Source organism: Hydra vulgaris, chromosome 01, assembly GCF_038396675.1.
Source record: "Hydra vulgaris chromosome 01, alternate assembly HydraT2T_AEP".
In the NCBI taxonomy this organism is placed as follows: Eukaryota; Metazoa; Cnidaria; class Hydrozoa; order Anthoathecata; family Hydridae; genus Hydra; species Hydra vulgaris.
The window spans coordinates 33,840,560-33,860,000 of record NC_088920.1 but is presented as its reverse complement, the minus strand read 5'-3'; the positions used below and the strand labels follow the sequence as shown (position 1 = coordinate 33,860,000).

Genomic DNA, 19,441 nt, shown 5'->3' with positions numbered 1-19,441 from the left:
AATTATAACGCTCTGACCTTTTGAAAATTCGCTCTTCGCACCTGCCAAAATCACGCAACTCCGCTCCAACTCCACCCCGCTCACATACTCTGGTACACGTGTTGTATATTAATATATTTATTGAAAATTTATTATTTTGTTCCCATCATTTTATCCAATCGAAACAATAATGTGTGAAATTTTTACAGTTTTAAAATGAAAAATTGCAAAATATAAAGAAAAGTAACAATTGACGAAAAAACAAACAAACAGTTTCTTCCGTGTGGCCATGGTTAACAAATTACCCCACTTTTTAATATTAAATTTAGCCGCTAGCATTTCATTTATTTTAATCTCTTTTGAAACCCAGATTGACTTTTAAAGTACTTTAATACATTATATAATAACACAGATCAGAAAATTTTAAATTATATTTGGAACTCTTCAAATGTTTTAAGTCGTAAGCAATATATATATATATATATATATATATATATATATATATATATATATATATATATATATATATATATATATATATATATATATATATATATATATATATATATATATATATATATATATATATATATATATATATATATATATATATATATATATAAATACACACACACACACGCATAAAGTAACATGATCCTTATAGCTAAAATATTTGAAAAATTGTCAATAAGTATTCTCCTTCGACGTGTTTCTTTTTTTTTTTTTTAATAATAAGTCACTATTCTAATAACTAATATTTCAAATAAAAAAACAAACACAACGAAGGAGAATGCCTAATGACAATTTTTTAATTATTTTAGTTAAATGGATCATGTTACTTTATCAGGATTTGAATTCACCACGGTTGACTAGTTTTCAACGAATCGTTGACATATTAATTCAATAAATAATTGAATTAAATTAATTTCGCTAGCTTATAACTGATTGATATATTTTTAAAATTACTTTCATAGTAAATAAAAGGAGCCGTGAACAAAAAATCTATCGCTATTGTGTGTAAAAATGTCGGAAAGAGAAAACGAAGTTTTAAACTTTTATAAAGAATGGAAAAATGAAGTTTTAGAAGATCTGAGAGATGAATTAGTTAAGGATCTTTTTCCGCATAAGCATTTCTCTTTTTTACGAGTTCAGAAAATATTTGACGAAGAAGACGAAGAGGAGATAAAGTACGAAAAGACTAGAAAACAACAAGCTGAATGCTTTATAAATAAAATATCTAAAAAAGGATCTGCTGCATTTGATAATTTTTGCGAGTCTTTGCTAAATACTGCAGGATCGCAGCATCTTTTAGAAAAGCTACTGGAAGCCTTTGAGAAAAAAACACAACAGATAAACGAACAGGGTCATACAAGAAACTCATTTTATAGATATAAAATAGATTATATTCCAGAGCCAGGACAAAATGGTGGCCCACCTTTACCAAACGAGACAAGTCTAGAACCACCACCACCGTATTATGAATAATAATATATACAATTTCTATGATTTTATAAATAAATAAAATTAAAAGAAAATATAGAAATTTAGTATGAGTTTAAAATGAAAACGACAAAAAAGCTTTTCGAATAAATAAATTTTTTTTCTAAACAAAGAATGCACTGTTAGCTTGAACTTTAACATGTTCAAAAAAAACAAATAATGTTTTGTTATTATCTTAACATAATTTGATAAACTGTTTTTGCTGAAATAATAGATGGTTAATTACAGCTGGTTATAAATTGCAACAAGGAATTTATGAAAAAATTAATAATTTAGTTAGACCTCGAAATAAGGTGCAAAGCATACTGAATATTTGCCATATCACGGTAATTTTTTAATGATGATTGAGAACACCAAGAAGAAAAAAAAACACAAGAAAATAGCTAGCTATTACAATGTTTGTGACGAATTCGGTTGTTTCAAATCTCTCAAGAAAAAATTAGAACTCTGAAGATCTTGTTTTTACATATTTTTATTGAGTAACACGAAAAAAACTTTTTTATTCTTTCAACCAGTTTAGATTTACATATTTAAAAAAAAATTTCGTTTTAAAAGTAAAACGAATTTTTTTTTTATTCTCTCAACCAGTTCGGGTTTATAATCAAACACAGCTCATTGAGAATTTTGCCTAATTACTATATACAAATTTGTGAAAGATTTATTTGTAGAAAGCTACTAACATTTAAACAGTATTTATAAACATTAAATAGTATTTATAAACCTTACATTACTATGGATATTTTAACACTATAGTTAATTTATGGAGCTTGACAGTATTCTGCATTCTAAGTTAAGTCTTCAAAGTGAATCGTCATCAGTAGTCGCAAATCCATTAGACAAGACTTTGCCTGATGTTTACATTTTTCTAACTAGAAGAGCAAACCGGCTCGTTGAGTGCTGTGAAAATGCGAGGAGCATATTAACAGCACAAATGATGATGAGGATGATGATGATAATGATGAGCACAACAAAATTAATACTCATCGATAAACTTTAAACTTCATACAATAATCTTTTAGTGTTCAAAAACTATGACCACAAAAAATTTGGACCCCCTAAAATTGAGGGGGGGAGGGGGAAGGTTCAAACCTTACATCTCAAACACTAAAAAATGCTGGATCTGCCCTTGTCTTCCCTTTTGCATAAAGTTTTTTTTTTAAATAATTCACGTATATTGAAACCTTAGAAGCTTATACGGCATGAAGATTAACAGCAAAATATCAACTAGACCCATTATCTTATTAACGCTTTTTTTTTTTTAGCTCAGCATAATGTTTCTCTTTTAAAACATTATGTCTTACTACTGAATTCTAGATCCACCACTGTTACCAGTTTGTCAAACGCCGGTCTATAATGAGAAACGTTTTTAATCGAAATTTATCACTAATAATTTTTATCAACATAAACATCATAGTGAGTTGTTATTCATAATTCTCAAACATTGATAAAAATAAAAGATAATGACAAACTATTATCAGAATTGAATAAAAACACATTTATAAAGCTTTTATATAAAAAGAATAATAAAATGTGTAAAAAGTGTAAAACATGAAAATAATATTACCCGACGCTTATGTAAACTAAAAGCGCTTAAAAACTAATTACATACCAGGTTCTACAAAAAGATTGCTTTTTGCGACAACCTCACCGTATTGGTTAGATGCGATACATTCGTATTGGCCCTCATCAGCTAAGTCTGTTGTTGGTATATGTAACTCACGATCTCGCACCAAGCTAGAGGTTGGTAAATTTCCATTTTTTTTCCTCCAACTTAATTTCAAAACAATCCCAGAATAGCTGCATAAAAATAAAACTGTTGTTCCTAATTGAACACGAAACTCACTTGGAATTATGTTGACAATTGGTAAACTATTTGGTCCTGAAAATAACACAATTATCAACTTTTCAGACAATTATAATAAAAACATTTCAGACATATTATAATAAAAACTGTTTTATATATACATATATATATATATATATATATATATATATATATATATATATATATATATATATATATATATATATATATATATATATATATATATATATATAGACACACACACACACACACACACACACACATATATATATATACATGTATATATATATATATATATATATATATATATGTATATGTATATATGTATGTATGTATATATGTATGTATGTATGTATGTATGTATGTATGTATGTATGTATGTATGTATGTATGTATGTATGTATGTATGTATGTGTATAGTTAATATATACATGAAATAGCACAAGAAACCAATGAGAACTAAATCTCCTCAACTAAACCTAATACGAGATAATAGTACTTTTTTGTCTCTCAAATCTACTTTTCCACTCACAAATTATTGTTTTCAAATTATAAGTTTTATACTATAGTATATACATTTCCTTACTATGGTATGCATACCTCTGACGTAGAGAACAGATCGAGAGGAAACTGTGCCTCCTTGATTACTTGCAATACAAAAATACTGCCCTTCGTCGTCGACTTGTACATTTTTTACTTCTAGAAGGGATTCTTCTATAATTACATTTCCAGACATAGATTTTCCAGTCTCGCGCTCCCAAGAAATAGTCGGTGTTGGGTACCCGGAAAAAGAGCAGCGAAATTGTACATTTTCGTTAATATTAGAAACAACTTCGTTAGGATAAATCGCAACTTTTGGCGGAATAGAAACTAAAAATTAATAAACTAAACTTGACTTGAATAGTCTTTTTTAATAGAATGACATTGTACAAAATAACTACTCTGAAGAAAAAAAAACAAACACTACGCAGAGTTAAGATCATAGTACACATAAGATATTCACTAACAGGGACTATAACAACATGTATTTGTTGGCCATTCGCATGATAATTCTGCTTTTAGTTTAAATGGCGCTTACCCGTAAATGCAAGTTCTCAACTTTTGTTGTATTAAGAATGGTGTAAAACACATTTATTATTATAATAAAAATTTCATCAGAAAAAGAGAAAGCTTATTTCTTACCAGCCCTCTGACAGGCCACTATTTCTGACTATTTAACTGTTAAAGTCGTATTCAAGTAAAACCGTGTATACATATCTTACATATAAACATGTTACATATAATTAAAATATTATTTAAAAATAAAAAATTCATCATATTTAAGTTTAACCTCCTACTCTCAGCTGCACACTGACTTGGTCGTAACTATATTGATTAGAGACTCTACACGAATAAAGTCCCGAATGACCTTGATTTACATTCGGTATAGTAAAAATACCATTTTTTACCAGGGCTTCGGCTGGTAGTTTTTCGAAATCTTCGCGACTCCACGTTATAGTAGATGTTATATCGCTATCGTGATTGCAAATAAATCGGGCAACGCCTCCTTGCTCGATATAAAGAGACTTTGGCACAACACTTACACGAATCGGCAGTAGACGATGAGCTAAAATAAATCGAAAAAAAACAACAACAAAACTTAAAACCTGCAAAAAGTAAGGTAAGTGCATTCTAAATGCGTTTTATATTTACTCACACACAACATTAAGAACTGCCCTGCCAGAACTTAAACCATAATCATTTCTGGCAGAACATATATAAGTTTGTTCATCTAGATGATCAATTTTCATTATAGTCAGTGTTTTAGATGTAGGCGTTGAAGCAAATTTGACATTGGATGCAAAAGGTCTGCCGTCAATACGAGACCATTGTATCATAAGTGGTTGCTCTCCTGTCGCACTGCAATGAAATGTTGAGATTGTACCTAAGCGATCTTTCCTAATTTCAGGGGTAATTTTAACAGATGGTTCAGACGTGTCTAAATAATGATAAAAAACAAAACAAAACCTTTATATAGCAAAACTAAATCTTGATGTTTATATATATATATATATATATATATATATATATATATATATATATATATATATATATATATATATATATATTATATATGTTAAGTGGATATTGAGTCACCCTTTTGTTTGTATTTTTTATAGTGTTAAAAAAGCAGTATAAATAAATTTTCTTATTAAGAAAAAGTTGTCCACATGTTCTCGTTAAGAAGTTTTTTGAAATAATAAAATATGACAATAAATTCAAATAAAAACTAAATATGTCAAAACTGTTGTCTAATTTAGTGAATAATGACCATTATTAAATATATTTAATAATGGTCATTATTAAATATATTTAATAATGGTCACTATTAAATATAGGTCAAATGGTCATTATTATTATTGTTGTCTAATTTAATACAATTTTTTTTCTGGAAATTCAAACTACATTGATTATTTGGTGGTCTCTTTGAAGTTCAGTTTAAAAAACATTTTACAATTATTTATAATTTCAAATCATCAACGTCTTATTGACGTTTGAAAATTAATAACTTAGTAAACTTTGAACTAAAAAATTGCAATTATCTTTAATGATTATTAATAAAATACAAAATTTTAATAAACTATAAAAATAAAAATATAGAGACGAGGGGGCACAAAAAGACACTTTTAAAAAAAGCTGCTACAATATTTGAGCTGCGTGAGAAAAAATTAAACACTTTTTGCTTAAAAAAGGTATTTTTGCTATAATTTCTAAAAACAAAAAAAAAAGTGGGCCTAATTCAAATAAAGTACAGTAACTGTTTTTTCTTAAAAAAAAATGCATCTCATTGACCAAAACAACCCCACAAGATATGGAATAATAGTAAAATTAACAAAATAATTAACAGTAGTGTAATTATTCTTATAAAAATAATTAAACCAGTATATAATTTTTTTAAGTATATCATATTTAACCAACTTGATGGAAAACGGGTATAATGGCAAATAAGCAAGATGGCTTTTCATATAACAACTCAACAAAAAATTTATAAATAGGTAGAAACGAAACTTTATTTACATCTTGTATTTTAAAATACCAATTAGTTTTTTTAAATATTGTTAACGTTATTTTATACGCTTAAGTTTATTTTTTGCAATGAATAAAAGGCAACCTCGGTATCGGTTATTGCTAATGGTGTCCTTCGGGCGTTCCTTCTTATGCTATTTTTTTGCAACGCGTGTTTATTTTGTGTTATTTTAGTTAGAGCAGTTGGTAGTTTTTAAAATTTTATAAAATTGGAGACAGAAAACGTACAACAAACCATCTTGCCAGGTAACGTGACCAGTTGACAAATATGAATCGTTCGTTTTTTTATTATGAATTTTTCTACTTTTGAAACTGAAATTGCATGCAGGCAATGAATCATTATAATAAAACTAACTGACAAAGCATTGTTGCTTTATGACTTGTACTTTTGCAATTACTTAGGGTTTTAAAACGTTCGCCATCTTGCCCCTTCTTCCCCTAAACTAAATTGCTGTTCAACAATACAAGAACTAAAGAAATGTTGATTGAATTTGATTTTGAATAATTATATTTGACTACCGCGATTAATACAAGCATAAAAATTGTAAGGATGTGTTTTTCATTAAATTCAAGTGTATCCCTTTTGAACCTTAAATATTAAATATTAAAATTTTAGGAGTTTACGCAAATTGTAGCCTTAAAATCGTTCAGAAAAGTTACCTCGCTATTTACATTTTTATTAAATGCAAACACGATTTTAAGAATGTTTTTTTATTTACAAGTAAATCTTGTTGTGGAGCCAGGGCCGACGACACCAGGGGGACCGTGGGGTACGTGCCCCCTCTCATTTTTTTTTCCAAACGAATCTTTTTTTTTTTTTTAGAAAAACCAAGACTTTTTTAGAAATTCACGTTGTGCCCCTCTACTTCAAAACCCGTGACGTCGACCGTGGGGGCAACTGATGCAATTATTTACAACTTTGATTGGTTAAAAAAAAATTATCAGATGGTTTGAAGACACTGATGCCATTGTTTACTTAATCTTTAATGATTGATTAAATGTTTTTTTAACTTTCACCAACAGTTTAAAAATATTAAAATATATAAAGATAATTGATTAAAATATTTTAGACTGGCTAACAGATTGTAGACAGTAAAAAAAAAACTTCATTAGGTGCTTCAAAAAAGAAATTTCCAGAAAAATCCTTCAAATGTTGAGTTAAGACAATATTTAAATGCAGAAAGCAATCATCCGCAATATAATGAAAAACTTTTAATAAAATATTTTAATATTTTTAAGGTTGGAAACCGATGTGATTTCTGTCAAATTGTATATCTTAATAAATTATTATTTATTATTATTATAAATAATAATTTATTGAGGCATACTAACTCTAAAACATAACAATACAAAACATGTAATTACATTACTTGTTGCGTCTTGAGTAACGCTAAGCAATTCCCTTAAGTAATGCTAAGTAATTCCCTTGAGTAACACTATGCAATTCTTTTGAGTAACGCTAAGTAATTCCCTTTATATTGCTCTACTATTATCACCCTATTTCCTGGAACAGAAGAAATTTTAACTCCCCTTTGGCTAGAGGAAAAGCTGTGTTTAAAAAAAAATTATGGATCACTCTTGCAGAATGCTAGATGAATGTGCGGGATTCATTAGTAGTTTTTCAAAACTTTAATAATCTCGAATAATGATTAAGCAGACTAAAAAAAAATCTTAATTGATTTGATTGGTTGATAGATTTGATTGGTTGATAGATTTGATTGGTTGATAGATTTGATTGGTTGATAGATTTGATTGGTTGATAGATTTGATTAATTCTTTTAAATAAAATTTAATGACGAAAAAAATAACAACAAATAATTATTTAAAAATTCTATTGACTTACAACGGGCTGCAGATTTTTTGCAAGTACCACCTGGTGTAAGAGGATTACCAGTATAGCCAACAGCGCACCTTTTAAAAATAATAACAACATTTGTACCAATGTAATATAATAAATAAAAAAAAGTCGTAAATTTTCAAACAAATAATTCGATTTAACTTGAAATTTTCATTTAAATTCAAGTAAACAATTACGTAATAAAACACATACTCTCCGCAATAGCGCCCTGAATATCCAGTCTTGCATGCATCACAAACAAATCCTCCTTCCTTCATAGCAGTGCAAGATTTGCTAAACCTATTTGTAAAAATTGAAAATTTTTCATAATTTTAGGAACCGTAATAATATCTAAAATCTTTTTAAAAAATCTATTAATTGTTTTAACCAACATTGACTTTTTTATCACTATTTACTTTTTTAGCTATATTTCTTTTTTTCCCTTTTTTTTTCTTTAATAACTGAACTATAGATTTATAAATATTATTTATATTTATCAATATTTATTAGAATATAAAACTAAAATGTAACTTATTAACTGATTAGTTGACATGCTGAGAGGACAAAAACACGGCTTGCATTCTACTCCATTGGATGAATCGCTAAAAAAACCAAGCTTGCACTCATTGCATTTTTCACCTTTAGTATTATTTTTGCAACCAATACATATTCCTGTAACATCATCACAGTATTCTGAATGACCATTGCACTGACATTTTTTACATCTTAATTCGCCATTAGAAGTTATGAAACGAAAAAAGCCAGTTGCACAACGCTAGAAGGAAAAAAATATTTAAAAATAATTTAGTATATAATAATAATAATAATAATAATAATAATATTAAGATACAATTTATTAACTTAATATTATTATATAACTAAGTATATCAACAAATAAATTTACTAGGTAAAAATAGAATAGAGTTTTTTTAGAGAAAAATAGAAGATTTTTTACTAAAAAAAAAAAAATACTCAAAAAATGGTTCAAAAGTGTTTAAAAGCTATTAACTAAATATAAATACAAGATTTTAAAAAAACTTTATAGAAAATAATATTTTAAAAGTATAAACATTTTTGATAGAACAAATTTTTTATAATAAATATATTACAAATATTGTTACAGATATTATTAATATTTTTACAGAACTTTTGCAGAATTATCAAAATAATTACAAGAACATTTTTAGTCAAATTTTTATCGAAGGGGCAGTTTATTTAAATTACAAACTTCTTCAAGAGTGGTGGCATTTTTTCAAAATATTCCTTTTGGCCTCTACTTTCTTTCATCTAAAATATCTTTAAATTCTTATTTGCACTCTATATGTTCCCCTTTCATCCAATCATTTGAAACTAAAACTCTACACTTTTGCTCAAGTTAATTTTTAACATTTGAAACAAAAATAATACTATTTTTTGTTTAAAAACTTCCTTTTTAATACTTGACATTCTAAGAACGCAAGATATACAGATATACAGATATAATATATACAGATATAAGCAATTAATATTGTATTGTTGCAGTTTATACAAAAAACTTGTAGGACTTATTTAACAACATCCACGATTATCTTTTTAAGTAAAACATATTCAAGTACAAAGAATCATTTTCAAGAAAGTTAAAAAAAAAAATACCTGACATGAAGTGCCATTATATCCAATTGGACATTCACAAACTTCTATGCTTTTCACAGAGTCAACAAACTTATTAGATGTAGGCCAAGATAATGATACATTCCTTAATCTGATATAAAAATGTGTTAATAACAATTGTCAATAATATTTCTAAAGAAATAAGATTCTATTTACGTGCTAGATTCAATCAAAACAGTTGTAAATCCTTTAGAATTCAATTTGCAAACTTGCACCTGTATTTTTCAATCAAATCTTTTAACAAAGTAAATTTTTAGAAATGATTTACAATTGTAAATAAACTTGTCCAGGTTCAAATTTAAGTTTACTAAAAAATTTATCTTTTTATTTAAATTACTAGTATGAAAAAAATATGCTTAAAAGTTAAAAATTTTAAATGTTTATGTTAAAAATATCTTACAATGTACTTTTTATTCTTGTGTTATAAGTAGCACGAATTAAAAAACTGCTAATATTTGAGAGAACAAACAAAAACTCTTCTCTGGAGACTAATCCTCCTGATAACTTTGACCATTTCTCCTAAAAGCAAAATTCTATCATTTTGTTAAAATGCTTCCAGACTAGTACAGATAAATCAGAATACTGTAAATATCGTAATACAAAAAACAACACATAAATGTAAATATAAAGTGAAAAATGATTATAATAAAAAGACATACAAAGGGAAAAATGATTACAAAAAAGAATTAACAAATTTGGAGTTTGTAAATCAAAAAAAATTTGATAAATGGTAAATGAACGAAGGAGAAATGAATATCAATTACTAAAGATTTACAAAGAAGTGCCAATGATAACAAAATTCTATTCAAAACTTTTAGAAAGATCTCCAATAGCTTAAACAAAGAGTTTTGATAGCAAATAGAACTGACAAAAATAACTTCAAAATTTTTTAAAATATAAAACGGTTTAAAATCATTAATAATTTAAACATTATTAACTAATAATTTAAACTTCTAAACTCAACTCATAAATTGAAACTTCTATATTATTTTACCTCATCAATTGGAACTTCCATATGTGCTATTTCTCTACTATAAACTATCGTTTGAGCTTGGTAAACTAAAGATTTTCCATTTCCCTAAAATAAAACAAAATGATTTTTTTTAGTTGAAAAAAAACGAAGATTATTTCAAAAGAGTTATTCCCATTAATTAAGAAAAACCTTTATAATGACATCAGGCTTTAGATCAATATATCCAGAACCAATCTCTTCATAAGATATGGTGTATGACAAAACTCCACCATAAGCAATAAGCTGTATTGAAAGAAATACAAGTCTAATATTTCAAACTTTTTTTTATATAAAGACATTTTATTTACAATGAATTTATTATTATTTATTTATTATTTACTTCTTTAAATTATATTAAGTTCATTATTTCTTACAAAATAATTTCTCTACTACTGGTATAATCAATTTTTTCAGGCATTGTATTTATTTCATTTTTTTTATATCTATTATATTTATAATTTATAATTCTCTTCCTGTTAGTAATTGTTGCAATAACAACAATATACATTGATAGAGAGCATGTAGGGTTGCTAGATGTCCGGCATATATTTAGTTCACATATATTTGTCCATGTATATTTGATGGAGGTCTATTGCTTGTTATCGAAGAAACGAGTTTTGGATTTTTGAACCAATTCAAGACTTATAAGCCATTTGATATTTTGTGGTGATATTTTAGGTCCTCCCTAGATCTGCAATTTTCTAAAGTCATTAAAATTAATTTCCAAAGCCTTTCTTCATAGGGTAGGTTCTTCAGTCCAGGAATTAGTTTTGTAGCTTTTCTTTGGACCTTCTCAAATTCAAATATGTTAATTTTCAGAGTTGAGTTTCAGACTGACAATGCAAATTCAAGATGAGGTCTTACAAGCATATGATATAATGTTTTCACTATTTCAGAATTTAAGTAGGAAAAAATTATTTTAATCAAAGCCAATGCTCTTTGTGCATTAACAACTTCTGATTTTACTTGCTTATGCAGGTATTTATATGCCTAAGTCTTTCTCTAGTTTATTTTCTTTAACTTAATAATTTTCATTGGAATCGTTAATAGTAGACTTACTAGTTATATACTTGTTATTTTTATTTTTAGCAGCAAATTAATATTTTAAAGTTTTTCTTGTTGAGTTTGATTACCCACATGCTGCACCAATTGATTACTTTAATAACATTGGTTTGTAGTTGATTTGCTTTTAAAATGCTGTAATTATATTGATAACTGAAATTAATTTGCTTTTGTCAGCATATAATTTGCATTCTGAAGTTAACCCACAATGCAAATTATATGTTGGCGAAAGCAAATTAGCAAAAAGCAAAGTTAATCAGGTAAATTGTTAATATATATAAAATAAAAATAGGTGGTCCTAATACCAAACCTTGTGGCATGCCGCTAAATACTTGACACCAATTAGGTATATCTTCACCCATAATTACTCTTTGTGTTCTACCAATTATGAAATGCTCAATTCAAGCTAGCAACTTCTTATTAATCCTATAGGTTAATAATTTTTTAACTAAGCATTTATGAGGTACTTTGTCAAAAGCTTTTCCGAAATCCATGTGTAATAAGTCTGTGTCATTTGTTGGTTTAAAATTGTTGGTTTGTTTATTTGGTTTTTATATCTCTTAATTTTATTGGGTTCTATAAAATGTTATTGACATTTTATTTGTCTTTTAATTTAACTAAAATCACACCTGAATTGTTATTGTTTTTTAATTGATGATTTTTTATAATGCATTTTGTTTTAATTTCTAAATAATTAACCAACTTCATAAATCAATAAACTTTTAAAAATTAAACTTTAATTTTATTCTGATATTCTTGCTTGTGATTCTTGAATACCTTAAATGATATTTTTAGATTTCCTTTCTATTTCTCGGTTAATATAGCATTTAATATGCAAATTTCTCCGTTGGCTTTTGGTTTGTTGTTTTTATCAGAAAACAATCTTTTATCATTAAAAGTAATTATGTTTGTGATGCTTTTTTTAATTAAAGTGATGATTGATTATGCCATTTATCCAATATAAACAATGTTGAGCATCTTCTTTTCTAAACTAAAACTATTTCCTGCCTCTACCTTTCCCTACCACTCTAGACGCATGTGGTGTACAACCATTCTTTAATATTTAATGATGCCCCTCCTGCTATTAGAGATGGATATGCACCTCACCCCTTGCTCTTGATGCCTCTTCTGATCCACCAGCTCATCCAATTGTATCTCCAAGACCTACCAACAAATTCTAACTTTCCTTATTGTTTCAATCTCTTTCTTGACCTCTCTGTATTTACCAAAAGTACATTTTCTACAATGAAAATTAAAAATTTGTATACTTGCACCTTGTATACCAAAAATACCAATATTGTGTGTTACCATTTACTATAAACAGTACAAGCAATAGCATTTGCTATAACTCCTATATAAACACTACACACTTCCACTCTAATTGCTTATTCTTGACTTTAAAATCCATAAACTTTGCTTTATTTATGTTTATTCTATACCCTTTTACTTCCATTCTATCTTTCCAACATAGTTATGTATTATATATAAGAAGTGTTGGTTTTGAAAACAAGTCTGTCAAAGATACAAGTCTATTATCATTTGGTTGCATTGTTTTTAAAAGAAATGTATAGTTTTCAATCATTTCAGAATTTTATTTATTAAAAAAAGAAACCTTAAAGACTGACCTTTTCTTTATTGAAAGACTCCGGCAAGGACCAATAAAGTAATTGATTTTCAGGTAAATCGCTTAAAATTGCTTCATTTAAAGATCCTACATAAAGTCCTTTAGAAATATTAATTGTTTCTTCAAAGTTTGTGATTTTAACTCCACTCATGTTTAAAAGTTTGAACTAAAAAGTAGAAATTTTCGTAATTAAAAATAAACAAATAATTAAAGAAATAAAAAAAAAACAGCTAAACTTACATTGAAATGGATGTTTTCAGAACTTTTACAGATATCAGTAACACCAAAGCACCAGCATTTAAGACAGCCATCTTTATTTTTTTTATGAAGATAAAAAGATCCTCGTTTACAATAAGAGCATTTTTCTCCAATAACATTTTTCTAGTAAGTTCAGAAAGAGTTGAAGAAAAATTAATTTAAAATAAAAGAAAAAGTCATGATCTTAAAAAAACCATGATATTTAAAAAAAGTCATACTAATAAATGTTCAGGTGGAACAGCTGACAAATAATTAGATGGACAGAAATAATTAAAATAATTAAATGGACAGAAATAAATAATTAAAATAACTAGATGGACAGAAATAATTAATTAAATATTTAGAGGTGGACAAATAGATAAAAGAAATAAAACAAGAAAACTTTATTAGCATTCATTAATTAAGTGAAAGAAAAGGAGAAAACTTTATTTACATTAAACATTTAGATGGAACAAATGAAATAAGAAAATTTTATTGGCATTATTGGTTTAGGTGCATAAAGTAAAGAGAGAAAATTTTATCAATTATTTTAAGGACCTACTTTACAGAGGCATGTTGAGTTATTACAATGTTCTACACCTCTCATGTCACATTCACATCCAGCTAAAAAAAAAAACATACTAAGGATAGAAGGTCATACTGAAATAAGGTGGGGCACCATAATGAAATAGGAGGTATGGTTCACTGCCTTAACTACTACAGCATTATAAGTTTTTTAAAAAAGAAATTTCATCCTTTTCTGAAATACCAATATTAGATGCATACATTTAAAAAAAAAGCGAAAATAAGGTAAAAAACAGTTATTTTTTGCAGCAATAAACCACATTCATATATCAATACAAGTTGCCATTACCTAACCCAAGAGTCAATGCATGAACATATAGAGACACCCATTCCATTTTTAGTATGATGTTCTAAGTGATTTTTTTTTTGAAAATTTCTTGCCTATATCTACTTTAAGATTTTGAGTTCCAAATTAAATCAAAAAGCATTAAAAAAAAACAAGTGGACTACCATTGGCTATTTTCTATTTTATTATTTTTATTATTTTTCTGTTGACTATTTCATGAATTTTATTCTTTAGTAGTATCATTTTTTATTTACAGCACCATTTTTTTTTCAGTTTTATTCATAATTATTCATAAATGTTATATATAATGATCTGAAAAATTAAAGTTAAAAAAAAGTTTTTAAATAAAAAAAACTTCTACAATTTCAAATTAAAAGTTTTGTTTACAGTTAGTTGTATGTTTAAAAATAAATGCTGTTGTTTTAAAATTAATTTCTTATCTACAATTATCTAACTGTTCAAGCAGTAAAGATAAGAATTTAAGTCACCTCTTGTAAAAAATGTTATATATCAAAACTATACCATTTGGAGATGTACAACTTCCACCTTGCTGTAATGGATCTCCAATGTATGGATGTAAACATCTAAAAAGTACAACAACAAAAATATTTTTAAACAGTTGAGCGGTAATGTAATTAGATTTATTAGATTTATAAAAGTAAACATCAAACTTTTCACAGTTTCTTCCTGTGTATCCTCTTTGACATGCATCACAAGTAGGTTCTCCATCTGTATCTAACAAGCAAGTTGAACTAAACCTAAACAAAATTTACACAGAATTTATTCCTTGGCTAAAACATTGCTAAACAAAAAAAGTATTCAAGAGAATATTAATTTAAACTTACTGATTTGACTCAACAGTTAGTGGACAAGGACATTTCAAACAAGCATCATGCCTTCCAGAACGTGGGTCACCATAGTAACCAGGTAAACATTTCTCACAATGATCACCAGTGGTAAAATGTAAACAATTCTACTGGACAATTTTTATATCATTAAAAAAACATACTTAATAAATTCTTTTTATGTTCATAAATTTACTAAAAAATTCTTTTACCCTACAGATTCCAGAGTTTCCATTACAATCATCTGCATGATTATTGCATTGGCAAGGAGTGCATTTTCCAAGCAGAAGATCTTTCACTTTTGTAAAACCTTTGTTGCAATGCTAAAAAAATGTAATTAAAATTTTGTTACTTTTTTTTTTTGTAAAATCTGTTTGATTAATTACCCATTTGATTAAAACTGTCTCATGCTAACAAATGCAGTAATAAACTGTCTGTATCAAACATCTAAGTATACACATACAAATATATACATATATATATATATATATATATATATATATATATATATATATATATATATATATATATATATATATATATATTTATATATATATATATTTATATATATATATATATTTATATATATATATATATATATATATATACATATATATATATATATATATATATATATATATATATATATACATATACAGGGTGCGGAGAAAATTCTGTCCCACTTCTAAAAAATCATTGAACGCATGTATTTCTCAGAGAATTTCATTTTTTTTACTTTATCTTACTGGTTTTAATTGCTATTTACAAAATTTCTTACAATTTAAACTTTACCTTGTATTTCAAAAATAAAATTTGCTATTTTTAGGAAAATGGACGCGAGAAAGAGACGGATCACAACATTGAATTGTTGAAAGCTAAAAAAACCAGCCTGTAAATTGTTTCTATGACGGGTTATCCGAAGTGAATGGTTAACAGGGCCATAAAACGATACAAAGAGTTAGGAAATGAGATGGACCACCCTCAGAGCAGCCACCCGCCAACTGCAGTCACTCCAGTCAACATCAACAAGGTCCGTTGCAAGATCCGTCAAAACCCTTTGCCCTTGATGAGAATGATGGCCGAAGACTTGGGAATTGATGAAAAAAGTGTGCGAACAATTGTCTAAAAAAAGCTTAGGTTGCATATCGAATCAATCAGGCCCACTTCTTGAGTGATCAAGCGAAAGCAAACAGAAAGCTACGTGCCAAGAAGATGTTGTGTCTGGTTGCTGGTGGTCGATTGAAGCGAGTGTTATTCACGGAAGAGAAGATTTTTATGATTCAACCTATCCACAACTCCCAGAATCTTCATTAACTTCTCAAGAGTGGTTTAAAGAACACTTTTGCGGCTAAATTGATGGTCAAAAAGCATTTCCTTATGTCAGTGATGTTGTGGGCAGACGTATCTGCTACCGGAAAGACCCCGCTCATATTCATTGATCAAAATGTGAAAGTTAATGCCCAAGTTTATTAACAAAGCATTCTGAGAGATGTTGTGGAGCTGTGGGGCTCAAATCACTTTGGTCAGGCTGGATTTACACTACTACAGGACTGAGCCCCGGCCCATGGAACTGTGTCAACAATCGCTCTCTGTAATCAACTCTTTCTGGAATTCTGGGGCAAGGATGTTTGGCCAAGTAATTCACCAGACTTGAACGCCCTCAACTTCTCAATCTGGTCGATCTTGGAACAGAAGATCTCAGGCAAAAGATACACAACAGTGGATGCCTTGAAGTCGGTTCTGAAGAAAGCTTGGGATGAAATAATCATCCAAGATCTTGAGACCATCATCGAGAGCTTCTGAAAGTGTTTGAAGAAGTGCATCGACGCTGATGGTGGAAACTTTGAACCTTTATTATAATTTTTTGGTTCTTTGAACTTAAATAAAAATGTTGTTACATTTTATTCTTTCTTGCAAAAGATTACTACCAATTGGTTACTTTAAAAATTGGGACAAAACTTTCTCCGCACCCTGTATATATATATACATATATAAATATATATATATATACATATATATATATATATATATATATATATATATATATATATATATATATATATATATATGTATATATATATATATATATACATATATATATATATATATATACATATATATATACATATATACAGATATATATATATATACATATATATATATATATGTATATATGTATATATACATATATATACATATATATATACATCTATATACATATATATATACATATATATTTATACATCTATATACATATATATATACATCTATATACATATATATATATACATATATATTTATACATCTATATACATATATATATATACATATATAAATATATATATATATACATATATATATATATATATATATATATATATATATATATATATATATATATATATACATATATATATATATATATATATATATATATATATACATATATATATATATACATATATACATATATATATATATACATATATATATATATATATATGTATATATGTATATATACATATATATACATATATATATATACATCTATATACATATATATATACATATAAATTTATACATCTATATACATATATATATACATATATATATACATATATATATATATGTATATATACATATATATATATATATCTATATACACATCTATATACATATATATATATACGTATATACATATATATATATATAGATATATATATGTATATATATATATATATATATATATATATATATGCATATATATACATATATATATATAAATATATATATATACATATATATATACATGTATGTATATATATATATATATATATATATATATATATATATATATATATATATAGGGTAGATTAGGGTAATATGAGCACCTTGGTAATATGAGCATACTTAAAGATTTCTAAGATGTAAGCAGTGAAGTTAAAGTTACTTTGTACTTTTTGAATCAACTTTATGTGGTGATAACAGGAATTAATGTAATAAGCGTAAATTTATATGCAGTCATTACCGCCTCTCATCTAATTAAAAAGCTATTAAATTATTTGCGTTGTTAAAATATTAGTAAAAAATTTTAAATATTTTAATAATACTAAATATCTTTCTGTTATTTAAAATCAAAAATTTGTAATTTTATTGTTTAAAGGTTTGAATCAATACAATTGAAAAAATAATAAACTATTTTTTTCTTCTTTTTTTTGCGTAAAACAAAGTAGTATTCTTTCAATAAAAAATGGCTTAAAATTTTATCTTTTAATCATAATTTTTGTTTATAACGAATCATTATGTTGTATAAAATACAAATTAGTTTGCTTGTCAAGTTGATATTTTTTTACTTATTGTTATTTTTTTGAGCTAATTTAAAGTGCTCATATTATTATAAGTGGTCTGGGTAATATGAGCATTTTGTCTACTTTTTTAAAACCTCTATGTTTTTAAGAAAAAAATTTGGGTGCCTATATATCAAAGTGGATCATGAATAGTGATCTCTAAAAATTGTTTATTCAAAATTTTTGATCCAACATACTTATTTTTGAAAGTATTCTAGTTTTTGGTTAAGTGCTCACTATACCCTAATCTACCCTATAAAAATATTTTCAGATTCTGTTATATTTATCTTTTGTTTATTGATATAAAGGGGTGATTTTTTGTTAATCTGGCCAAAGTGCAAGACCATACATTAACAAATATTAAATTTCACTAGTCAGTCTTGAGTCCACTTAAAAGCTAAGTCTAGATCTGATTGCAAAGAAAGAGTTGATGCACAGAAAAGCATTTCATTCAAAATGTTGATGTCGTCTGCATACAGCTCGATTATGTTTTTTAACGAGTTTCAGGCAAATCCTTTATAAATACACAAACAAGAGTGGTTCAATTACTGACTCCTGTGGCACAACACAGGTAATTTCTGCCCAA

At 26.6% G+C, this 19,441-nt stretch overlaps 1 protein-coding gene across 1 annotated transcript in view; it reads right to left on the bottom strand.

Annotated features, from left to right (window-relative positions):
* Window positions 1-19,441, bottom strand: part of LOC101240275 (basement membrane-specific heparan sulfate proteoglycan core protein) — a 124,679-nt gene that overhangs the window by 74,980 nt on the left and 30,258 nt on the right. Inside the window, exons 18-35 of the mRNA XM_065787957.1 lie at window positions 15,721-15,831; window positions 15,509-15,636; window positions 15,335-15,421; window positions 15,186-15,247; window positions 14,355-14,416; window positions 13,796-13,936; window positions 13,557-13,721; window positions 11,020-11,112; window positions 10,852-10,935; window positions 10,258-10,376; window positions 9,840-9,948; window positions 8,747-8,982; window positions 8,421-8,507; window positions 8,214-8,281; window positions 5,001-5,282; window positions 4,635-4,910; window positions 3,905-4,174; window positions 3,089-3,358 (exon numbers count right to left, since the gene is read on the bottom strand). Coding sequence (XP_065644029.1) covers window positions 3,089-3,358; window positions 3,905-4,174; window positions 4,635-4,910; window positions 5,001-5,282; window positions 8,214-8,281; window positions 8,421-8,507; window positions 8,747-8,982; window positions 9,840-9,948; window positions 10,258-10,376; window positions 10,852-10,935; window positions 11,020-11,112; window positions 13,557-13,721; window positions 13,796-13,936; window positions 14,355-14,416; window positions 15,186-15,247; window positions 15,335-15,421; window positions 15,509-15,636; window positions 15,721-15,831 — 2,650 coding nt within the window. The remainder of the gene's footprint in view (window positions 1-3,088; window positions 3,359-3,904; window positions 4,175-4,634; window positions 4,911-5,000; window positions 5,283-8,213; window positions 8,282-8,420; window positions 8,508-8,746; window positions 8,983-9,839; window positions 9,949-10,257; window positions 10,377-10,851; window positions 10,936-11,019; window positions 11,113-13,556; window positions 13,722-13,795; window positions 13,937-14,354; window positions 14,417-15,185; window positions 15,248-15,334; window positions 15,422-15,508; window positions 15,637-15,720; window positions 15,832-19,441) is intronic.